General features: G+C 45.9%; 1 protein-coding gene across 1 annotated transcript in view; it reads right to left on the bottom strand.

Annotated features, from left to right (window-relative positions):
• MYO1D (myosin ID) overlaps positions 1–26,126 on the bottom strand; it is a 341,939-nt gene that overhangs the window by 225,502 nt on the left and 90,311 nt on the right. The window contains exons 7-11 of the mRNA XM_030541463.1: positions 21,004–21,120; positions 19,602–19,805; positions 17,241–17,386; positions 17,038–17,152; positions 15,180–15,350 (exon numbers count right to left, since the gene is read on the bottom strand). Of these exons, the coding sequence (XP_030397323.1) occupies positions 15,180–15,350; positions 17,038–17,152; positions 17,241–17,386; positions 19,602–19,805; positions 21,004–21,120 (753 nt within the window). The remainder of the gene's footprint in view (positions 1–15,179; positions 15,351–17,037; positions 17,153–17,240; positions 17,387–19,601; positions 19,806–21,003; positions 21,121–26,126) is intronic.

Below are 26,126 nucleotides of genomic sequence, written 5' to 3'. Positions count from 1 at the left end.
GTCTGGGCAGAGGGACCACTCGTGCGAGCAGAAAGACCTGCTCAGTCAATCCGCTAGAGTGTTTCGTACTCCCGGGAGATAGGAGGCGGAAAGGTGAATGGCATGGGCTATACAAAATTCCCAGAGTCGCATCGCCTTGTGACATAGGGGAGAGGACCTGGTGCCGCCCTGCTTGTTGATGTAGAACATGGTCATCGTGTTGTCGGTGAACACCGCGACACAACGACCTTGAAGGTGATGGACGAACGCTTGACAAGCAAGATGGACCGCTCTCAACTCCCGTATGTTGATGTGGAGGTCCAGCTCCTGAGGGGTCCACAGGCCCTGAGTTCTCCGAGCGCCGCTGTTCGTCCCCCAGCCCAGATCTGAGGCGTCCGTCATCAGGGATGCCAAGGGTTGAGGCGGATGGAACGGGAGCCCTGCACAGACTACGGACTGGTCCAGCCACCACCGGAGGGAGTCCAGTATCCCTTGGGGGACTGTGACAACTGTGCCCAACGAATGTCTGGCCGGCCGGTACTGCGCAATGAGCCAAGATTGAAGAGGCCTCATGCGGAGTCGGGCATACGCTGTCACGAACGTACAGACCGCCATGTGTCCCAGGAGGGCCAGACATGTTCTTATAGAGGTCAGCGGGGCCGTCTGCAAGTGCAGAATGATGGCCTATAGCGACTGGAACCTGGGCAAGGTTAGCATGGCCAGGGTAGAGTCCAGAACGGCCCCGATGAACTCTATCCTCTGCGTGGGGAGCAGAGTAGACTTGTCCATGTTGATCACGAGGCCTAGGGCAGCAAAGAGGCTGCTGATCCTGCGGACGTGGTTGCGGACCTGCAGCTCCGATGTGCCCCGGACCAGCCAGTCGTCGAGGTAGGGGAACACGTGAATGCGGCCGCGCCGAAGGTATGCGACGACGACTGCCATGCATTTCGTGAACACCCTTGGGGCCGTAGAGAGGCCAAACGGGAGGATCGCAAATTGATAATGTTGGCGGTCGACCACAAAGCGAAGGAAACGCCTGTGCTGGGGGGATATGGCGATATGGAAGTAAGCATCCTGAATGTCGAGGGCAGTGTACCAGTCTCCAGGATCCAGGGATGGGATGATGGTCCCAAGGGATACCATACGGAACTTCAACTTCACCATATACTTGTTGAGTTCCCGCAGGTCGAGGATAGGCCTGAGGCCCCCCTTGGACTTGGGGGTTAGAAAGTAGCGGGAATAAAACCCCTTGCCCTTCTCGCTCTCTAGAACCTCCTCTATGGTTCCCTTGACGAGGAGCATCTGTACCTCCTGACGGAGGAATTGCTTGTGAGAGGGGTCCCTGAAGAAGGACGAGGGTGGGGTGTGGGGGGCGATGAAAACTGCAGGCGATAACCGGCCTGCACAGTGCGCAAGACCCAACGGTCCGATGTTATTTGGGTCCACGCCTGGAGGAAAAATGAAAGACGGTTGGAAAACTGCGGGGAAGGATCCGAAGGGGAAACTGGTACTGCGCCCTCGGGCGCACCTTCAAAATGAAGGCTTGGGTCCAGGTGGGGCCTTGGCGGAGCCTTGGTTTTGCCCCGTTTGGCCACTCGATTGTCTGCGTCTATTGTTCCTGCTGCGGCGCCTATTAAGGTCCTGCCACGGACGGAACTGAGGATACGGCCGACGCTGCTGTTGTTGGTTCTGCTGCCGGAAGGGCCTGCGCTGTGTCGCAGGCGTATGCATCCCCAAAGACCGTATGATGACTCTATTGTCTTTAAGATCCTTTAGTCTGGGGTCTGTCTTATCAGAAAAGAGGCCCTGGTCTTCGAAGGGGAGGTCCTGGATAGTATGCTGGAGCTCTGGCGGAAGGCCAGAGACCTGGAGCCAGGAAATGCGGCGCATCGTAAGCCCTGAGGCAAGGGTCCGAGCAGCCGAGTCCGCAGCATCTAACGAGGCTTGTAGCGAGGTCCTCGCTACCTTTTTGCCCTCGTCAAGAATGGTGATAAATTCCTGACGCGCGTCCTGTGGTAACAGCTCTGCAAATTTGCCTGCCGCTACCCAGGAGTTAAAAGAGTAGCGGCTAAGGAGGACCTGCTGGTTCGAGACCCTGAGCTGTAGCGCCCCCGCTGAATAGACCTTACGGCCCAGGAGGTCCATCTGCCTCGCCTCCTTAGACTTGGGCGCCGGGGCCTCTTGACCATGGCGCTCCCTGTCATTCACCGACTGGACCACAAGGGAGCAGGGTGTCGGGTGAACGTGTAAGTATTCATAGCCCTTAGAGGGGGCCATGTACTTCCGTTCCACTCCTCGAGTGGTTGGAGGAATGGAGGCCGGTGACTGCCAGATAGTGGTGGCGTTAGCCTGAATAGTCTTGATGAAAGGCAGGGCCACTCTGGTGGGCGCATTGGCAGAGAGGATGCTCACCACCGGGTCCTCGATTTCAGAGACCTCCTCTGCTTGAATGTCCAGGTTCTGCGCCACGCGCCTGAGGAGGTCCTGATGTGCCCTAAGATCTAGAGGGGGACGGCTGGAGGACGAGGTACCTGCCACTGCCTCATCAGGGGAAGACGACGAGGAGACCCCTGGCAACAGAGCGTCCACGGGGGGTTCTGTCTGGGGCTGCACCTCCGTCTCTGGAGGGAGCTCTGGGTCCTGATGGCTGGACCTGTCCTCTGCTTCTGGGGAAGGAGGGGGTCTAGACACCGTTGCCTCTGGTGGCCTGCGGTTCCGCCACAGGGCGGGGAGTGATATGTTGCAGACCCTGGACTTGATGGTACGCCCAGGGGGTCCAAAACCCCCACTGCTGAGGCCCTCGTTCTTGAGGTGGAGGGTCCTGAAACAGGGCCGCGTGTCTATCCTGCCCCAGCGTATAGGCGCTCTCCACCTGAGAGGACACAGATGGTTCCCTTGAAGGCCATGGAGGCGCCGAGCCAGTTTGATAGACCTCTCTATATGCCAACGCCGACGATCTCCTCGGTGCCGAGGATCGGTACCGTGAGTCGTACCGGTGCCGGGATCGGGACCGGGAATGGCGTGGTAGTCGGTGCCAGGATCCGGATCGGGATCTGCCTCGAGGTCGGTGCTGAAAGCAGGACCGCGATCTGCGTTCAGCGCGGTGCCGGGATGGCACTAGGGACCGGGACCTGCCACCGATGCGGTGCCGGGAGATTGACCGAGATCGGGACCTACCACCGGCTCGCTGCCGGGAGATCGTTCGAGGAGCTGAATGCCGAAGTGAACAGCTCCTAGAGTCTCGGTGCCGGTGGTAAGAGGAGCCAGACCAGGACCGTGCAGATGCTGGTCGGCGCCACGAGTGCGACCGGTACCGCCGAGGAGAACGGTGCCAGGACTGCGAGCGGCGCCCAGAGTGCGAGCGTTCACGTCTCCGGGGCGATCGGTGCCTGGACTCCAGAGATGGCGCTCTCAGCATTGGTTTGCCTCTGGAGGTTACCTGCCCCAGGGGTACCATGGTTTGAGGCTGCGATGGCTCAGTGAGCACTATCAAGTCCCGTGCCGAGGCGAAGGTCTCCGGCGTAGATGGGACTAACAGCTCGACCCCCGATCTCAAGGGGGAGCTAGGAGGGGCCGGACTCGATGGACCTTCCGGGCCCGGAGTCGACAGCAGCCCTGCAGGCGGTGCCGCAGCCAAGGTAGGTGCCGGGCGTTCCACTCGAGCCTGCCTAGATGGTGTTGCAGACATCGAGGGTCTTGGATCGGCTCCCAGTGCTGGGGATGGACGGTGCCGGGGAGTCTTGCCGGTGCCGGCGCGGTCCGGTGCCGGAGTAGAAGTGGCCGGTTGCACTGCCGGTACCGGAGTCAGTGCCGCTTCCATTAGGAGAGCGCGGAGTCTTTGATCTCTCTCCTTCTTTGTGCGAGGCTTAAAGGCCTTGCATATACGACACTTCTCAATGATGTGCGATTCCCCCAGGCACTTGAGGCACGCGTCGTGGGGATCGCTAGTCGGCATCGGCTTCTTGCATGCCGAGCACTGCTTGAAGCCCGGCAAACCAGGCATGAGCCCGGTGCCGGGTGCTGGGAAGGGCAACGGCCCACCCGTGAACAAGTTCTACAACTATATACAACAAACAATTAACTACTATACTACCTTAAACTGTTTTTGAAACTATTTACAACTACAACTACGAACAGTGTACAAGGGAGAGCTAGGGACGTGGAGGACAGCAAGCCGCACTCCACAGTTCCAGCAACCGACACGGTGATAAGAAGGAACTGAGGAGCGGGCGGGCCGGCAGGGGTATATATCGAGTGCCATAGCGGCGCCACTCTAGGGGGCGATCTGCCGGCCCACTGGAGTTGCTAGGGTAAAAAGTTTCCGGCAAACGTGCACGCACGGCGCGCACACCTAACTGGAATGGATATGAGCAATCACTCGAAGAAGAATTATTCTATTTTCTACAGACAAATCATCATGTACTTTATCCAGGGGTGGTTTTTTTTTGATAAATAAAACACAGGGACATAAAAATAAAACATGTTTCAAGATCCAGATTTTTTTTCAATTAAATAGTCACTGACGCCTCCAAAAACTGTTCCTTTTTTATTAATAAGAATAAGTGCATGGAAACAGAACTGCTTTGCCTTGTGTTCCCCCATCTGCCCCTATTTATTCCTTCATGGCATCATAATCACCTCCAAATCAACATAACATGGTATCACTAACTCAAGATGACTGAATGAAGTGTAAGGTATTTACAAAGCATCAGTCAATCTGTTCCCCCAATATTTAGGCCACGTCCAGACTAGGAATTAAAATCGATTTTAGATACGCAACTTCAGCTACGAGAATAACGTAGCTGAAGTCGAATTTCTAAAATCGAGGTACTCACCAGTCTGGACAGCGCTCCATCGATGTCCGCGGCTCTCCGTGTCGATTCCGGAACTCCGTTCGGATTGATGGAGTTCCGGAATCGATGTAAGCGCGCTCGGGGATCGATACACCGCGTCCAGACTAGACGCGATATATCGATCCCCGAGCAATCGATTTTAACCCGCCGATGCCGCGGGTTAGTCTGGACGAGGGCCTAGAGAGAAGGTGGGTGATGTAATATCTTTTATTGGACTAACTTCTGTCGATGAAAGAGACTAGCTTTTAAACTTACACAGAGCTCTTCTTCAGGTCTGGAAAACACACTCAGAACATCACAGCTAAGTACAAGGGGGAACAGATTGTTTAGCATAAGCAATTAACACACATTTAATGGGACTGTTCAAGGTGAAGTGGACCATTAACACCCCTTCAGTCATAGGTTGAAAGGAAGGGAGGGGAGAAAAAAGCAACTGGGGAGGGGGATTTTTAGTGGGTTATAGATAATTGCAGTAAGTCATAAACCCAGTGCCTATTCAGTCCATGATTTTCAGTGTGTAGCAAAGTTACGTCTAAGGCTCATCTTTTGAAAGTGTTGTGCAGGTTTCCCTTGAGGATGACGTCCCAGCAATAACTGACAGCCAATAAACACACAAGCTAGAACTTTCACAGCTCTGCTAGTCAGTGATTAACCCCAGGATGCTCAATAGCGGCCAAAGCTATTGCTCTATCCCTGTTGCCACAGAATGCTCTTAATATGCTGTTAGACTGTTGTGCTGCAAAGAAGATATATAAACAGCCCACAACACAGGAGTCACTAGCATTTAAAAGAACATGCAAATAGTTTTAGCCGAGTTTTCCTAAAAAAGTTGGAACTAGCAAAGAAATGAAAGTGCCCGCACATTAGTTACAAGCACAAGACCACAAGGCAGGACCATCCAGTAGCCATGCAGCACACATGAAGGATAATCCAATCTGACTACATGTTTTAAGATGGTGCACTGGCTTCATGTTTAAGGGTGTCCTTTTGGCAGTTTTGTTCAGTCTCTCATGGAAAGGCCTAATAAGGTCCAGCTCAAACTCTTACTTGGTTTTATATCTTTTCTCCCTATTTCTTTATGAAGCACTAGCCTGGCTTTTTGCATCCTGTCAATCTAATAGCGCTTGCCAGCAGAAATATGTAGAAAGCCAAGTCTGGCCAAGAAAACCTGAGAAATGACTGACAGTACAGGATTTCACAGTATGGGGAGGAGGTGACCAGCCTTTTATGGAGAAAGAAGTGGTTCAGGACTATTCAGAAAAGCTGGATGAGCACAAATCCATGGGGCCGGAGGCGCTGCATACGAGGGTGCTAAAGGAGTTGACAGATGTAATTGCAAAGATTAGCCATTATCTTTGAAAACTCATGGTGATTGGGGGAGGTCCCAGATGACTAAAAAAGGCTAATGTAGTGCCCATCTTTAAAAAAGGGAAGGAGGAGGATCCGGGGAACTACAGGCCAGTCAGCATCACCTCAATCCCTGGAAAAATCATGGAGCAGATCCTCAAGAAATCAATTCTGAAGCACTTGGAGGAGAGGAAAGTGATCAGGAACAGTCAGCATGGATTCACAAAGGGCAAGTCATGCCTGACTAACCTAATTGCCTTCTAGGAGGAAATACCTGGCTCTGTGGATAAGGGGAAGGCAGTGGATGTGTTATTCCTTGCCTTGCGCAAAGCTCTTGATATGGTCTCCCACAGTATTCTTGCTGGCAAGTTAAAGTAGTATGGGCTGGAAAAATGGACTATAAGGTGTACAGAAAGCTGGCTACATCATCAGGCTCAGTGGGTAGTGATCAGTGGCATTATGTCTAGTTGGCAGCTGGTATCAAGGAGAGTGCCCCAAGGGTTGGTCCTGGGGCCAGTTTTGTTCAGTATCTTCATTAATGATCTGGAGAATGGCATGGATTGCACCCTCAGCAACTTTGTAGAGGACACTAAACTGGGAGGAGTGGTAGATACACTAGAGAGTAGGGATAGGGTACAGAGGGACCCAGACAAATTAGAGGATTGGGACAAAAAAAATCTGATGAAGTTCAACAAGGACAAGAGCAGAGTCCTGCACTTAGGACAGAAAAATCCCATGCACTGCTACAGACTAGGGACCGAATGGCTAAGAAGCAGTTTTGCAGAAAAGGACCTAGGAGTCACAGTGGACGAGAAGCTGGATACAAGTTGACAGTGTGCTCTTGTTGCCAAGAAGGTTTCAAACATCTCTACGCTCACCTGCCCCTAGGCTCCCACTAATGAGTGGGAGAGGCAGAGGCATCAAGCATCAACACTGAAGGGCAGAGCAGTAACTAGCAATTTTTGCGCCCGAGGCAAGAATATAAAATTGTGCCCCTGCCCCGCTCCTCTGGCCACGCTCCTCCGGGCGTGCTGCGGCCATGCTTCCCCCTCAACTCCTCCGGCCATGCGCTCCCTTGGCTTCACCGGCCGCACCATGCTGTGCCCTCCCTTGGCTCCTCCGGCCATGCCACCCCCTCCTTGGCTCCTCTGGGAGCGCCGCGGCCATGCTGCCGCCCACCACGCTCCTCCGGTCGTGCCCTCCCAGCTTCTCCAGCCATGCCCCCCCGCCTCGTTCCTCTGGGCGCGCCGTGCATTTTGGGCTGTATAAATAGGGGCATTGCCAGCAGATCGAGGGACGTGATCACTCCCCTCTATTCAGCATTGGTGAGACCTCATCTGGAGTACTGTGTCCAGTTTTGGGCCCCACACTACAAGAAGGATGTGGAAAAATTGGAAAGAGTCCAGTGGAGGGCAACAAAAATTATTAGGGGGCTGGAACACATGACTTATGAGGAGAAGCTAAGGAAACTGGGTTTGCTTAGTCTGCAGAAAGGAAGAATGAGAGGGGGATTTGATAGCTGCTTTCAACTACCTGAAAGGGGGTTCTAAAGAGGATGGATCTAGACTGTTCTCAGTGGTAGCAGATGACAGAACAAGGAGTAATGGTCTCGAGTTGCAGTGGGGGGAGGTTTAGGTTGGATATTTTGAAAAACTTTCACTAGGAGGATGGTGAGGCACTGGAATGGGTTACCAAGGGAGGTGGTAGAATCTCCTCTCTTAAAAACTTATAAGGTCAGGTTTGACAAAGCCCTAGCTGGGATGATTTAGTTGGGGATTGGTCCTGCTTTGAGCAGGGGGTTGGACTAGATGACAGCCTAAGGTCCCTTCCAACCATGAGATTCCATGATTCTGTGATTGCAGAAAAGAAGTTTTCTTTTTTTTCAAACCACTTTCAGTTCATGTCTTATCCTTTTTTGCTGCCTATTTGGCCTTAAAAATACATATCAAGTTCAAAAGTAAACTGCTACCTCTCTCACACCTGGTCTACACTACAGAGTTAGGTTGATGCAAACCAACCTGATCTCCTTCTTTGAGAAAGTAACAGATTTTTTTGTATCAGAGGGGTAGCCATATTAGTCTGGATCTGTAAAAGCAGCAAAGAGTCCTGTGGCACCTTATAGACTAACAGACGTACTGGAGCATGAGCTTTCGTGGGTGAATACCCACTTCATCAGATGCATGTAGTGGAAATTTCCAGGGGCAGGTGTGTGTGTGTGTGTGTGTATATATATATATATATGCAAGCAAGAAGCAGGCTGGAGATAATGAGGTTAGTTCAATTAGGGAGGATGAGGCCCTCCTCTAGCAGTTGAGGTGTGAATACCAAGGGAGGAGAAACTGCTTTTTGTAGTTGGCAAGCAATTCACAGTCTTTATTTAATCCTGAGCTGATGGTGTCAAATTTGCAGATGAACTGAAGCTCAGCAGTTTCTCTTTGAAGTCTGGTCCTGAAGTTTTTTTTGCTGCAGGATGCCTACCTTTAAATTTGCTATTGTATGTCCAGGGAGACTGAAGTGTTCTCCTACAGGTTTTTGTATATTGCCATTCCTAATATCTGATTTGTGTCCATTTATCCTTCTACGTAGGGACTGTCCAGTTTGGCCGATGTTCATAGCAGAGGGGCATTGCTGGCATATGATGGCGTATATTACATTGGCGGACGTGCAGGTGAATGAACCGGTGATGGTGTGGCTGACCTGGTTAGGTCCTGTGATGGTGCTGCTGGTTTAGATATATGAGCAGAGTTGGCATCGAGGTTTGTTGCATGGACTGGTTCCTGAGTTAGAGTTATTATGGTGCGGTGTGTAGTTACTGGTGAGAATACGCTTCAGGTTGGTGGGTTGTCTGTGGGCGAGGACTGGCCTGCCACCTAAGGTCTGTGAAAGTGAGGGATCATTGTCCAGGATGGGTTGTAGATCCCTGATGATGCATTGGAGGGGTTTTAGTTAGGGACTATATGTGATGGCCAGTGGAGTTCTGTTGGTTTCTTTCCTGGGCTTGTCTTGCAGTAGGAGGCTTCTGGGTACACGTCTGGCTCTGTTGATCTGTTTCCTTATTTCCTTGTGTGGGTATCGTAGTTTTGAGAATGCTTCGTGAAGATTTTGTAGGTGTTGGTCTCTGTCTGAGGAGTTGGAGCAGATGAGGTTACAGATTTTTTAGACAAAGGAAACGCAGTGGATCTAATTTACTTTGATTTCAGTAAGGCATTTGACACTGTTCCACATGGGGAATTAGTTAAATTGGAAAAGATGGGGATCAATATGAAAACTGAAAGGTGGATAAAGAACTGGTTAAAGGGGAGATTACAACGGGTCGTACTGAAAGGTGAACTGTCAGGCTGGAAGGAGGTTACTAATAGAGTTCCTCAAGAATCAGTTTTGAAGCAATCTTATTTAATCTTTATATTACTGACCTTGGCACAAAAAGTGGGAATGTGCTAATAAAAGTTTGCGGATGACACAACGCTGGGAGATATTGCTAACACAGAGAAGGACCAGGATATCCTACAGGAAGATCTGGATGACCTTGTAAACTGGAGTAATAGTAATAGGATGAAATTTAATAGTGAAAAGTGCAAGGTCATGCATTTAGGGAGTAATAAGAATTTTAGTTATAAATTGGGGACACATCAGCTGGAAGTAACAGAGGAGCAGAAGGACCTTGGAGTATTGATTGATCACAGGATGACTATGAGCCGCCAATATGATATGGCCATTAAAAAAGCTAATGCGATTTTAGGATGCATCAAGCGAGGTATTTCCAGCAAAAATAAGGAGGTGTTAGTACCGTTATACAAGACACTGGTAAGACCTCATCTGGAATACTGTGTGTAGTTCTGGGCTCCCATGTTTAAGAAGGATGAATTCAAACTGCAACAGGTTCAGAGATGGGCTACTAGGATGATCCGAGGAATGGAAAACCTGCCTTATGAAAGGAGACTCAAAGAGCTTGGCTTGTTTAGACTAACCAAAAGAAGGTTGAGGGGGGATATGACTGCTCTTTATAAATATATCAGATGGATAAATATTAGGGAGGGAGAGGAATTATTTAAGCTTAATGCCAATGCGGACACAAGAACAAATGGATATAAACTGGACACTAGGAAGTTTAGACTTGAAATTAGACGAAGGTTTCTAACCATTAGAGGAGTGAAGTTCTGGAACAGCCTTCCAAGGGGAGTAATGGGGACAAAAGACATATCTGGCTTCAAGACTAAGCTTAATAAGTTTATGGAGGGGATGGTATGATGGGATAGCCTAATTCTGGCAACTAATTTGGCAACTGATCTTTGATTATCAGCAGGTAAGTATGCTCAGTGGTCTGCGATGGGATGTTAGATGGGGTGGGATCAGAGTTACCACAGAGAATTCTTTCCTGGGTGCTGGCTGGTGAGCCTTGCCCACATGCTCAGGGTTTAACTGATCGCCATATTTGGCACTGGGAAGGATTTTTTCTCCAGGGCAGATTGGCAGAGGCCCTGGAGTTTTTTTGCCTTCCTTTGCAGCATGGAACACGGGTCACTTGCTGGAGGATTCTCTGCAGCTTGAGGTCTTCAAACCACAATTTGAGGACTTCAATAACTCAGACATAGGTTAGGGGGTTCTTACAGGAGTGGGTGGGTGAGATTCTGTGGCCTGCATTGTGCAGGAGGTCAGACTAGATCAGGAGTCAGCACCCTTTCAGAATTGGTGTGCCGAGTCTTCATTTATTCACTCTAATTTAAGGTTTCGCATGCCGGTAATACATTTTAATGTTTTTAGAAGGTCTCTTTCTATAAGTCTAACTAAACTATTGTTGTATAAAGTAAATAAGGTTTTTAAAATGTTTAAGAAGCTTCATTTAAAATTAAATTAAAATGCAGATCTCCCCGGACTGGTGGCCAGGACCTGGGCAGTGTGAGTGCCACTGAAAATCAGCTCGCGTGCCGCCTTCAGCACACGTGCCATAGGTTGCCTACCCCTGGACTAGATGATCATAATCGTCCCTTCTGACCTTAAAGTCTATGAGCTTACGATGACCTAACTCTGTAATGTCTACACTAAAACATCGCTCGTGCTGATGAAACTCACCCCCTATGCTGAGTTAAATCCACTTCCATGAGAGATGTAGCGCTTAGGTCGATGCACTTTCAGCACAGATACTTGTTGCTGACATTGATTGTTGCTGCCTTTCAGAAGCTGTTGCACAATACCCCACTCTGACAGTTCAATCGGTGCAAGTGCTCCTGGTGAGGATGCGCACCACCAACACAAGAAGCGTAGTGTAGATGTGCAAAAGCGATTTAATTACTGCGGTGGCTGTACGTCAACATAACTTAGGCCAACATAATTTTGTAATGTAGACATACCCTCAGACAAGTAGCGCTAATGCTACGTCATGGTTTGACAGATGTCAAACAGCACCCATCCTCCTGGGAAACTAAACACATCAGCTATGTGAAGGTCACAGCCTTGAACTGGCATAGTTGTGGTAGCACCATAAAACTGCTCAGCTGGTTAACTATGGGATCTTCTTCTTGTGTCCTCATACTGTTTTCTGCCACACCCACACACATGCAATTGCCTGATCATTGCACTCTGCCAGCTCACTGGAAGAGCATTCATGGTCAAGGAGCTGGCACTGAAGGAGATGCTTCATCATATTTTGAGTGTTTCTGCCACAGTCACAGGTATTGGGGCCAGTAACATAGCCCCACTATCACTGCATCTCTAGACTGGCAGACTACAGTGCCATATACTCCAGGGCTGATCTGCATTGGGTGGCAGGTGCTCCACTGATGGGAGCCGGAGCACAAAGGCTACAGGGTCATTCTCTACTCATTTGCCATAACTGAAACCTTATCTGTTTGGGAAACAATGTTAGGGGTTTAATAGTGGCAAGAAAACTTTGTTGTGACTTCAGTCAACTCAGCGTCAGTGTTATATCATATAGCGGATGTCTTGGATTCGAGCATTGCCTTCTGCACTCTATTAGCAACTTCCCAATGTACATTCGGAGGAACAATACCTGCAAGGGTGTACAGGCTGTTCACATGAGTAGGCTTAAGATATCCTGTAATATAGCAGCAGGCGGCATTAAGTACAGGGTCTCGTTTCTTTGTGTGAGGGAATCATGCCCACAGTGCATAGGCATATACAGCAAAGGAATAGCAAAGTGCCAGTGCTGTTGATTAAGGAATGGACAGCTCTCCACCACATTCTGATGTAACCAGTTTGCTGAAAATGTTGTTTCACATGCTAATCTTGGCTTTAGTTTTCTCAATGTAGACTCTAACGAGCATGAGTTCAAGAGCAACACCGATTATGTGGGATTTATGGAATGAGTAAATTTCATCCCAAATCAGCTACGGGACTATGGCAATAGTCAAGTGTTGTTAATATTAGCGCTGAGAATCACTCCATTCAGTGATTCACGGCAGAAGTATGCCTGAATGTATTAATAGCATGTGTATGTATTTACGTTTTACTGCCTTAGTATATTAGCTGATAGATGTAAATAGGGAATGTTTACATCTGAGCATATTAAACCTTGCTAGTTCTAAACACAAACCACAACTGAAATGAATAAAAGGCACCATGGTCAAAGAGTGAGCATGGTACTAAGTTGTTATAGCACTTCTGCCACCAACTCACCTTGACCTTTAGTGAGTCACTTCACCTGCCCTCTGAGAAGCTCTCAACATTTAAAGTTTATTTAGGAGTACCTGACCCTCTTACACTCACAAGATTAATCAATTACAAACCTGAATGTAAGACAAACCCTTCCTCATTGATAATACTTTGCTACTTACATCACAGGTGTTGTGAGCAATAATATATTTGTCTTGTCTATTTATTGCCACAGTGTAAATCTTGTATTTATTCTAGTCTGTCTAGGTTTCACCAGAATAACCAGAACAACTAAGCAGAAAACAATAGATTAGATATGCAGTACATAAACTAGGACACGACTATTTAGGGCACAGCAGTCCCTTAGAGCTTATCCACACTGATGTGGAGTGCAACTATAGATGGGGACAGTGAAGAATTAACCATGAACCTGCAAAACAGGAGCTATTCCCAGAGCATATCAGCACATGTATTTTAACTCTTTAAGAACATCTTCCTCAATATCTTTAATTTACACAGCAATTATGCTAAGACTTTACCTGACGGACACCACAGTATTTTAACAGAAGTCCACAAAGCCAAGTAAAAGGTGGAAGCAAAATGAAACCAGGTCTTTATTTGTAACTTAAAATATGAAGGTGGAAACAACTCAGACTTTTATTGGGTGGTAACTGGAGGAAGCAAGAGCCAGTAAACAAGATATTTTAGGTATTAGTGAGGAGAATGTTGTTTGCAGGTGTGCAAAAGGTCAGAAGAAGAAACAAGATGCTGAGGATTTTATGGGTCAAAACCTTCAAGTTATTATCGATTTACACTATCTGATATGATTGTTTTTCCATCAGTAATTAGTATAACTGGCTACACATGCAGAGGTGCTCATTTATTTTTGTATCCCTTGTTTTCTCTTGCAGTCTATGCTAATATAGAATTTCCTCCCTGCTGAGGAATACTGGTATTGGCACTACGTCATACTGTTGAATGTTTCCTATACAAAGAAGAAACTCCTGAAGCCAGTGGTTCAGTCTGTTGCGGCTTTCTCATTTATAGTTCCTCACTTATTGTCAAAATTCACTTCCCCTCACGCCAGCACATTATACCCAAAGCTCTCACCTCCATGCATAGCCACTTGCTGGTGGTCTCAGCAGAGAAGAGACCAAGGAACAAACAGGTCATGGAGAATGATCTTCCCTTGGATTTAAGTATATTGGCAGAGTAGCACTGGGAATCTGGACTATTGCTGCCCTTGCTATACCTGTTCTGAAAATATAAGACTTCATTCCCCAAGCCCCTGAGACTGGTACCATTCAAAAGCATTATTAACAAAGGAAAGAATTTGCATCCAAATTCACTAGTCTCAATTATGCATGACAGACATAACACTTCAATACGCTGAGTAAATTCATAAGATTTGATGTATTCATAACATATGACCCTACTTTAACTGCACAGCAATCCCACAGCTGTTTACCAAAAAATTGTGTACGACAGTTTAGCTGACAGCTTACACTCCAAGTGAAGGGTGCTTAAGAATAAGCTATAGCTGAATGAAAATCTTTTTATTTTACTTCCATTTCCATTCTTCATTAAAACAAGCCAGATCCAGCTCTTTCTACTGTTTGAATTCAGAGTCTCTGGAGACAGTCTCTAGCACATTTCTTATACAAGTATGCTACGATGATATTCCTACCTTATATACAAAGGTGTGCAGTGGTGAAGACAGCATTCTAATGAAAAGATTTCAAATACTATTCTCAATGAAAAGACACCAGTAAATTAAAGGACATTATTGTGAGCGGTTCTCAAATTTATCAGGCCAGAGCCCGTATTTTTAAAATACTACCAAGTGACAAAATCTTTTTAACTGGCTGTCATATCAAAAACAAAGCAAATCAAAAGGTCTGGAGGATAATGGGTACAATTTAAGATGAGCACGTTTTGTAGCCATTGAAAGTGAAGATTACATAGCTGTAATAAAGCAGAAATGTGAGCCGTTTTCACTGCCACAGCATATTAAAGTTGGTTGAGTAGGGAAGAGTCACATGAACTGGAAATGTGCACCCATTGGTTATAAATGACATCATATGTCAAGACAAGTTCATGCTTTCCCGTTTTTCCCTTGAAATAAAATCTACTGCATTGATCATACTTTAGCTCCCTCTTCTGGATACAAATCATTATAACATTCATTCATTCATTCTAAACTAGAGAACTTGATTGGCCATATAAATACAGAAATACTATGTGCACCAGACATGTAAGTTTTATTCTAGAAAAGGGCCTTCTTCTGTTCAAGTCACTGTGTAAGTCCTTTTCCTTATCCCATTTCGAAAGATACAGCATGTGCTGCATGTGAAGAGAGGTGGGTTCTGATTACACAGATGAACAGTTTACCTTTCTGCTGGAGAAATGAGCATGTTTCCCCAGTTTGTTATTCAGTGCCTCAAGGAACATCTCATCGGTGACTTTTCCCACATTCATGCAGGCATCATCCAGAATGGCAATGATCCCTTTGTGCTGCTGTTCCACCAGATCCACAATGATCTGGTTGTTGAAATAATCAATCTGCAGAACACAAAACAACAGGTATCTGCAGGTCTGCTCTCACTCCTGAGTGAGAAGGAAGTGCATTAACAAACAGTACCCACACTTACGCACACACCAGTAACCATACAGGGAGAATTATGAGCCATACAGCTTTAATAACTGTAATAAAGAAACTAAACTGAGAAGTACTAGGCTCATTATGCAGTGGTGCAGAGCTCAGTTTCATTCTACAGACCACTTTGAGCATTTCTTTCTCCCAGGCCTCTACGTCCCCAAAATATCCCACTGCTTGCTTTGCAAAACATGCGATACTGTGGTCCACCGATTCTCCACAGATCATAATTTGAGAACCACTGAGGTAGTGGAAATAAAATATACATAGAAATTGCAATGAAAATTACTGCTTCCCAAACAGACAATCTGAAAATATGCTGTACTGCAGATCATATATTCAGATTTCCTACTCTAAGAGAAGTGTACTTGTAACACGTGTTTTGTACTCATGTCCAAACTTCATCCTTTACTTGGAGTCTAGTGACTGAAAGCAAAGTTGTTGTATCAGGATTAGATTTTACTAAAGCAAGCAAAAAAATCCTAGGCATTAGCATTAAAAAATAAGTTTAAGTTTGTTCAGTTACCCCAGTGGAAACCCCATTGATTCCAGGAGGAAGAAAAACATAACAGGAGAATCTGGCACAGTATCTGCTCTTCCTCTTAGGGCAGAGGAGTTCTGTAAACATTACTTTCATTGAGAACATTCAAATCTAAACATGAAAGAATCTAGTGGAAGAGGCTCATCTGATGTCTATTTGGCTAGGCAGCTTTAACATGATCCACATGTACCCCCATATGCATTTCTATAGTTGGCCCTCTTCATTCCTACATAGCTCTGAAGAGTTTTATTTTTCAAGAAGTGGGTAACTGTAGCAGAAACATTTGCAGCACTAAGAGGCACAGCAGAGAAGGGTCTCCTTTCACATGTTTCAGATTACCACTGCACCGATCTCATAATCAACTACAGTATCTTTCAAGAGTCACCTTAATGAGACATTCATGAACACACTTATGGCCATGGAAGTTGTGACAGCAAGGTAGTGGTATATGACATGGTGTAATTTTACTGGACACTAGCAGGCTGCAGTCATATTGGAAGGCACACAAAGGCCAAATGCTTTCCAACAATATAAGAAAGTGGGTAATAAGTGTAACTACCCTTCCCCTGAAATGCATTTCTATAATAGATTTCCCCATTACATTTTCATAACTGGCTCATAAAGCCTGGTCAATGCAATTATAAGGCCAGATTTTTCACCAATGAAATCAACGAGTTTTGCCACTGATTTTCTATAACAGAGGATCAGAATTGTAATGTCTATATAATCTGAACCAGCATCTTCTAATCAAATCCTACCAGTTAGCAAGGATCAATTTCAAAAAAAAAACTTGAACACCTGTTCAACTAAATAAAATACATATCACCCAGTTTACAATAGTAACCAGAAAGAGGCCACAAAATGTATAGAAAGGGTGTCTCATATTTTCAATTTGCTTCTTCCAGAGTGATTTATGGATAACAAGCCTGGAGCTGCATCTGCTCTGGATACAGAGCTCCCACTGACTTTGGTGAGAGTTTACATGAGAAGCAATTTCAGGACCAGGCTGGATTCACTGGATTCAACCAGACCCTCACTGCCTATTCACTCACATGATTCCAGGGAATCCCCTCTCGCTGGTACTCCTCTTGTTCTTGCTTTAGAACTAGCTGAATAAAAAGCTGCTGCAGCTTTTCATTGCAGTAATTAATGCAGAACTGTTCAAAACTGCAAAAATAAAGTTGAGAAAAAATTGATTAGTTTTTCATTTGAGGCAAGATGAAGCATCAGTTTCCTTCTCTAGAATGCAGCTTACCTGTTGTTGTCAAAGATCTCAAAGCCATAAATATCCAGGACTCCAATGACTGTGTTTTTCCCATGGATTGTGGTGTCATAGTTCTTCACCTCAATGATGTCATTGATATGTGTGACAATCCAACAGAAAAGACGCTCATATATAGCCTATAAGGATAACAAACATTAAGCATAATTTCTGATCTCTCTCATAACTGATTTAGCTGTATTTCTGTCAAGTCTCTATAACAGTTTCTGTACTAGTTTAGTTCAAGCTGGTTTTCAGAGTAAACCCATAGTCACTGGCAAAACTCCTGCTAAAATTAAACAGACGTCTTTATCTGAGAAAGCTTCTATTCTTTCCGTATAACATCGTTGTATTTCTTTCTAAATTCATTTATATGAGAATAGAATTTTAAACAGCTCTACCAATTCTGCTACCTACTTCCCTCATTCGTAGTCATAGTCAACATTGCAACAACTTCATCATCTCCACATTAATGATCTGGAGGATGGCGTGGACTGCACTCTCAGCAAATTTGCAGATGACACAAAACTGGGAGGAGTGGTAGATATGCTGGAGAGTAAGGATAGGATACAGAGGGACCTAGATACATTAGAGGATTGAGCCAAAAGAAACCTGATGAGGTTCAGCAAGGACGAGTGCAGAGTCCTGCCCTTAGGACGGAAGAATCCCATGCACTGCTAGAGACTAAGGACTGAATGGCTAGGAAGCAGTTCTGCAGAAAAGGACCTAGGGGTTACAGTGGACGAGAAGCTGGATATGAGCTGACAGTGTGCCCTTGTTGCCAAGAAAGCTAACAGCATTTTGGGCTGTATAAGTAGGGGCATTGCCAGCAGATCGAGGGACGTGATCATTCCCCTCTATTCAACATTGGTGAGGCCTCATCTGGAGTACTGTGTCCAGTTTTGGGCACCACACTACAAGAAGGATGTGGAAAAGTTGGAAAGAGTCCAGTGGAGGGCAACAAAAATGATTAGGGGGCTGAAGCACATTAATTATGAGGAGAGGCGGAGGGAACTGGGATTGTTTAGTTTGCAGAAGAGAAGAATGAAGGGGGATTTGATAGCTGCTTTCAACTACCTGAAAGGGGGTTCCAAAGAGGATGGATCTAGACTGTTCTCAGTGGTACCAGATGACAGAACAAGTAATAATGGTCTCAAGTCGCAGTGGGGGAGGTTTAGATTGGATATTAGGAAAAGCTTTTTCACTAGGAAGGTGGTGAAGCACTGGAATGGGTTACCTAGGAAGGTGGTGGAATCTCCTTCCTTAGATGTTTTTAAGGTCAGGCTTCACAAAGCCCTGGCTGGGATCATTTAGCTGGGAATTGGTCCTGCTTTGAGCAGATGGCTGGACTAGATGACCTCCTGAGGTCCCTTCCAACCCTGATATTCTATGATCAGAGAATTGTATGAATATGAATAATATAGGAGAGCAGATGAATGCAAAATTAACATTTTTATACAGTGCTCGCACCCATTGGAACTGAGCACTTAACACCACAAAATACAGTACTATAAAATATTATCATCATTCACTTTTCAAGAAGTAGTCACAAGCAAGGTCATTTTCTGTCTTCAGAATCTAATCATTCAATTTAGTGACACCTGTGCTAAGAAGCTCTGACAAGTATTACAACCTTAAAAGGACATTCCAGGTGATGGGCCCAAAAGTTAGCTCTTACTCAAAATACCATTTAACTCCCTCCATTCCTCCTCCTCACAATTAAAATAAATGTGAGTAGTTAAGTGTCCTCCCAATACTTCGTCACTATAACCCTTCCAAAGGAGACTGCTGTTGTTGCCAAACAACAAAAGGTGTAGCATTTGTCACGATCTTCAATGTGTGTTTAAGGATGTCATACCATTCCATTGCTCTCTTCTTGACAGCAAGCAGACAGCTAGAACTGTCAATAATCTGTTCTCTCAATCTCATTCATTCCATTTCCATTGTATCAAGATATGAACTAACAGAGCAGAGACTTCCAATGTCCTGGCAAACCCTGCAGCCAAAGTTGTTTTATGGGTTGCCTCCGCTCACAGATAAAATTTTAACTCTGCTGCACCCATTCATTTAGAAGAATAAGTCTTTCACTATGTGAACATTCTAAAAATACACATTGAAGATGAAACATCCAGACTAACAGCCCCTAAAATCTTGTGCTCTTTTCTTACAACTTCATTAAGTATCTGCACTCTGTGCTGAACCTTTTGCTACACAGATGTTGGACTCTGCAATATTTTCATCCATCCATGGGCTCCTATCATTTGTGAAATTAAAGAGCAAAAACTGAGCCATGGGCTTTGGAAATTGTTGCACGACAAACTAGCACAGACTTGTAGAAAGATAATTCAGACTCACCTTTGCAAAAGCATCTCTGCCATAGGTGGCTTCCTGCTCTGTGTGCTGCTTGTCAATGACATCCCGGCCTGTAGCTACAGTTCGAAAAAGCAGGGCCTTCTCCACCATGTCAGACCTTGTTGACAGTAAGTCTGCAATTACCGACACAACTTTACCATTTTCAATCACAGGTGTGTCACCATCCACTGAAAACTTCAAATTCCCCTGTAGTAAGTAGAGAAAGGAAAGATTGCTCAATGTGCCTCTGCTGAGAATAATGTCAGCAAAGCTGAAGTAAGCACTTCATTTCCAGGGAGTGATCTGCTGTTCAGTTCATCAACAAATGAAACACCATTTCTAAATTCAGGCTAAATTGTCCTCAATATTGTATGCTCCACTCATGGGCAACTCATGGGAGGGACATAAATGGGGGCACCAGCTAAGGGGACATGTGGCTTCCCCACATGACCTACCACGTGACCCCCCCCCCGTGACTCCTCCCTGTCCTGCCCCCAGCCTGCCCCCCCCCCCACTCTCCCCATCCCCTCTCCATCCCACATTACCTGGGGTGGGGCTCTGTCCTTCCGCAGCGAAAGGAAGGAGGCCTGACACAGGCAGCTCCTCCGGCACAGCTGTCTGAGTACCAGCCCCAGCTCTGTCCTCCAGTGGGGCTGTACAGACCCCAGGAGTTACAGCTGCATGGAAGGGCTGGGGCAGGGCTGAGGGCAGTACAGCCACGCCGGAGGGGGCCACTCAGCGGTCCCCTGTTCTGCTCCTTTCACCACTGTGATTCCCTGCTGAATGTGCCTCCCCCTAGGCATCTGGAGAGGGGCATGTGACTCTTCTTGACCCTCCCACCCCTCCCAGGCTTCGCCTTTGCCTGTGACCAAAAGAAGGATTTGGCCTTTAGTATTTGGCCTTTAGCAGGATTCTAGGAACAAAGTTATGACAAACTAATTCAAATCAAGTTTATCAGGCAAAGACTATTACAAGCCAAGGGTCTAGAGAGAAGTTGGAATTAAAAGACACTAAGCAGAACCCACAGATTATTTATATTTATCCTTTCCATCTTCACTATAGCTCACCACAAAGTCCTAGAATATAGTTTCCAGTTTAATGACATCACCAGAAAAACTGACATGAAGATTGATGAGCCATTACTCTGAATTATTGTGGGGAAATTCTAAGCCCTGTGTTATACAGAAGGTCAGACCAGATGATCACAGTGGTCCCACAGGGAAATTTGACCCACTACTGGCAGGCAGGAAAAGTGTTGACTTTTCAAGCAAACAGCACTTCCAACTGCATCTGATAGAACTCCTCAACTACTGAAGTCACACAATAACACAAGTAACAGCCTGGTTGCCCTACCATTGCAATCCTGGAAAAACAGTTTCCACAAACCCACATGCAGAGAACTCACCAAGTGAAGAATGGCAGCCAAAATTTTGTAGACAGTTTGAACCTCCTCTGGTTTGAAGCCTATCACTTTCATAGCATCTGCCACTGCTTTGAACTCCGCACCATCATTGATTGAACACTAAGGAAAAGAGAGATTTATTTGATGTAGTACCTTTCATACTCTAGACAAACAAACATTCTAGAATATAAAGCATCACTATGGCCAGCTTTAAGGACATAACGCGGCAGCCATTAAGCAACCACCACAGATGTCACAGACATGTTACTAAAAAAAAGTGAATGTTGCACAGAACAGTAGGTCACAGCCACTATCTATTCTATTTATCACATATCAAAAAACACTTCAGTTTTATTTAGATTGCAAAATCAACCACTAAACATTAAGAAATGCCAGTTTTACAGTCACTCAGGCAATTTAATTCTGCCTCCTTTGTACATCAATCCTATAATCTGCAGGAAGCTGGGGACCTTTGGAAATAGTATGTGATCATGTAATTAAAGACCATCACAATGCATAGGCACAAGAGCCAAATTTATGGTTGTGCAGGCTACTAGATTCCATCTTCTTGACTTTGCAACCTAAAAACACACTCAAGACAGAAAGTTACTTACTAAAAGTTGTTCTTTTTCTTCTTTTTAAAGAAAAACGGTAGGTACAATTCTCCCATCATGCATCAGAGACAGGGTTTAATCTCAGCTTTCAGCACTGGATCATGGTCTGCTACCACTTGAGCTACAAAACTAGCTGGCAGGAGGAAAATACTTATTCAGAAAGTATTATGAACTGTTGGATGCTGATGCTAAGGTCCCATGGTTTTGTTCAATGATATTGTGAGGTAGTGCCACGCAGGAAGTATTTGATGTCAGGATTTGCCTTGAATTTTATGTTCCTGAACATAATGTGTACATCATAGTGTGGAGACTTGACCTTTAGCTTGGAAGCTTTTATACAACCATATTAAGGCCCTTCTGAAGGAACCTGAGACTGTTCAAAACTGTTTTTCCATCCTTAAACTATGAATTCTGTATCAGCTAATAGAATAAGTTCTGGTCATTGACTTCTTTCTGGGTTCATGAGGGTGTTAATCACCTCATATGAGTAACCATTTTGAATCTGTCTTGTCCTAAAGATGGATGACTGATCTTTGGGCGATCACTCATTACAGAGTATGATCATCTTCCATGGGAGTTATGGGTTATCAGGTGGCTAATAAAATCAATCCTTGCTCTATTGCAATGAGGGCAGATATTTTCAGACTCAGCAGGAGGTTGTTGACCATGACTGGAAGCCAGTGTCTTCCTCCTTCTGCGCCTCTTGTCCTTTTCAGCTTGTCGGCGAGCAAATCCAAAATGCAGGGGACTATCACATAGGACTTCACTCCATTTTAAGCAATCCTGGGCAAGTGTTTCCCAAGTGTCAATGACAATATTACACTTTAGGTTGTCCTTCAGCAAGTCCTTATTACGCTTCTGTTGTCCATCCACGTTATGGTGCCCTTCTTTCAGCTGAGAGAACAGGACCTGTTTTGGGAGGCGATGGTCTGGCCTCTGGACAATGTGTCCAGTTCAGTGGAACTGTTGACGGATGACCATTGCCTCGATCCTGGTGGTCTTTACCTCTTCCAGAACATTAATATTGGTGCGCCTGTCTTCCCATTTGATCTTCAGAATCTTATGAAGGCAGCATTGATAGTATCTCTCAAGGACTTTCAAATGGTGTCTATAGGTTGTCCAAGTTTCGGACCCATACAACAGTGTTGGGAAAATAATGGCTTGATAAACAAGAAGCTTGGTGTCTGTTCGAATGTCACGATCTTCAAAAACTCTGTGCCGTAAACAAGAAAAATCTACACTGGTACAGCTCAGGCGATGTTGAATTTCTGCATCAATGTGTGTCTTGGATGAAAGATGACTTCCAAGGTAGAGGAAATAATCGACGTTCTCCAGTGCCACTCCACTGATTTTGACAGATGGGACATGTAATACCTCATTTGGAGAGGGCTGATAGAGCACTTTAGTCTTCTTGATATTAAGGGTGAAACCAAGACATGCGTAAGCATCGGCAAACACATTCAAGATAGTTTGAAGATCTTTCTCAGAGTGAGCAAGATTGCGTTGTCATCAACATACTGAAGTTCCACAATAGCTGTTGTGGAGATCTCTCTCTTGGCTTTCAACCTGCTAAGACTGAACAGCTTTCCCATTCATTCTGTAAATGATTTCAACGCCACCTATAAACTTCCCAGCAATTAGGTAAAGGATGACAGCAATAAAAACCACAAACATGGTTGGAGCGATGATATAGCCCTGTTTGACTTCTCTTTGTACTTTGAAAGGTTCACTCTGGGAGCCAGTGCTCCCCAAAACAGTCGCTTTCATGTTATCATGAGGCAATTTTACGACATTGATGTATTTATCAGGACATCAAATCCTAGAAAGTAGAGTCCAGCGGGCACGGCGATTCACTGAATCAAAGGCTTTTGTTAGATCGGGGTCGGCAACCTTTCAGAAGTAGTGTGCCAAGTCTTCATTTATTCACTCTAATTTAAGGTTTCGTGTGGCAGTAATACATTTTAACATTTTTGGAAGGTCTCTTTCTATAAGTCTATAATATATAACTAAACTGTTCTTGTATGTAAAGTAAATAAGGTTTTTTAAATGCTTAAGAAGCTTCATTTAAAATTAAATTAAAATGCAGAGCCCCCCAGACTGGTGGTCAGGACCCAAACACTGTGAGTGCCACTGAAAATCAGTTTGTGTGCTGCCTTCAGCACCTGTGCCATAGGTTGCCTACCCCTGAGTTAGAGCAATAAAAGCCATGTACAGTGGTTGGTTTTGCTTCCGACACTTCTCTTGCAGCTGCCGTGCTGTGAAGATCATATACACAGTTCCACAACATGGTCAGAAACCACTCTGTGACTCTAGTAAAATTTCTTCTGACAGAGGCAGAAGGCAAGTTGCAAGGATTCACGCCAGAACTTTGCCTGCAATGGCTAGGAGGGAGATACTACAATAATTTCCACAATCTACTTCATCCCCTTTCTTGAAGAGGGTGACAAACAGGGCATCCCTCAGTTCACTGGGTATCTCCTCCTTTATCCAGATTTTAAGGATATGCAGGTAAAGCTGCCAAATTAGCTCTAGTCCACCGTCTTTAAAGATTTCAGCAGGGATCCCATCTAGATCTGCTGCTGTGTTGTTCTTCATACAAATTGGGAGGGTCTTCAAGCTCATCCCTAAATGGTTGTTGAGGGATTTGCTCGAGGACTTCATCTACAACCATCAGCAGACCTCCTATACAATGCAGAAGGATCAGGAGATTCAATACTGAGTTAATCAGCCTGAAAACCATAGCCTCTTCAGCCAGAAATGCATAAACAATATCATTGCCACACTATGCAGGTTGTGTATGGTCCCAAGAAGCAGCGGAATGGTAGGAAAGCACATAACAAAGATCTCTGCCTGCTTGATAAGAAATCATTCATCTACTTGAATTAGAAGTCCTGACATTTGGAGAGGCCATGGGGCACTTGATTTTTAGTTTCCAGATGCAGAGTGATCAATCACTGATCTAAACTGAGTGAATAACAATGAGTGAAGACGCTGCTTAATTTAACTTCTGCCTGGTAAGCTAGTCTGCCTTGGTGTGCAGTGCATGCAGAAACATGAATCACTTTGATTTTGCTTTCTCTCTACAGACCACTGTGTGATAGTCTATACTTTGAAGAAGTGTCCTATAACCCCCATATTCCTCATTTATATATAATTGTGATATTGCATGTAAAGCAGGCCGTGGGAGGTATCAGGGGAAAGGTTATGATCTGCTGAACCCATGGTTCTATCTAAATATGTATATCATTAATGCATGTGAAATTATGAGAATGTGTTGTATGGTTTTCACTAAAATATGCTGTGGGTTTGGGAGGCGCCCAGATACAAGCTCTCCAGAGACAGTGACACGGGAGGTAGCCAATGCCCGGGTGGGTGCTGAACAAACATCACCAGCCATTGCCCAGCAGAGGAGTTACAATTCAATGACTCACTCACTGGAGACACACCAGGGTATTGCTTCACCTTGTGACTTAAGAATGCTCACCAGACATCCCTTGGACTTGTGTTCTCCAAGCACATGGGACTAAGAGTATAAAACAGAACACAAGGGCCCCATGCATGGCCTTTCTCCTTCCCCCTCCTACGCTGCAAACAACAGGGACACTCTGAAGACTCCAACAGAGGGGACTGGCCCAGGTTTCAAGGGTGAAACCTATGTACTATGAATTGCAATATCCAGTGGGGTGAGAAAAAACACAATCTAGATCAGGGTGGGCCACATCTAGGTATGGAAATTTTATGGTGGACCATGAATGCTCATGAAATTGGGGGTTGGGGTGTGGGAGGGGATGAGGGCTCCGACTGGGGCTGCTGGCTGAGGATTTCAGGGTGCGGGAGGGGGCTCCAGGCTGGGGCGAGAGGTTGGAATGTGGAAGGGGGTGAGGACTCCGGCTAGGAGTACAGGCTCTGGGGTGGGGCTGGGGATAAGGGGTTGGGAGTGCAGGAGAGGGTCAGGGGTGCAGGCGCCAGGCCACGCTTACCTCAAGTAGCTCCCAGAAGCAGCGGCATGTCCCCTGTCCAGCTCCTATGTGGAGCCACAGAGAGGCGGCTTGACGCGCTGCCCCATCCGCGCAGACTGCCTCGCAGCTCCCATTGGCCAAGGTTCCTGGCCAGTGGGAGCTGCAGAGCCCCTTGGCTGACCCTATGCATAGGAGCCAGAGATGGGACATGCCGCTGCTTCCAGGAGCTGTGCAGAGCCACAGCACGTGTGAAGCGGGGCAAGCCCCAGCTGGAGAGTCGGAGCTGGGCAAGCCCCAGACCCCACTCCCTGGCAGGAGCTCGAGGGCTGGATTAAAACATCTGAAGGGCCAGATGCGGCCCCCGGGCTGTAGTTTGCCCACCCCAATCTAGATGTTGCCCAGTCTAATAGGGTTGAGAGTTAGACTGAATGCTTATATTTTCTTCTCTTCTGGTAACCACTCTGACTTTTTTGCCCATCCGTTATAATCACTTAAAATGTATCTTTTGTAGTCAAACTTTTTTAACTATTATCTTTACCAGTGAGTTTGCCTG

This window comes from Gopherus evgoodei, chromosome 23 (assembly GCF_007399415.2).
Source record: "Gopherus evgoodei ecotype Sinaloan lineage chromosome 23, rGopEvg1_v1.p, whole genome shotgun sequence".
Lineage (NCBI taxonomy): Eukaryota > Metazoa > Chordata > Testudines > Testudinidae > Gopherus > Gopherus evgoodei.
Note: the sequence above shows the minus strand (reverse complement) of the source record. Positions and strands in the feature narration are given on the sequence as shown.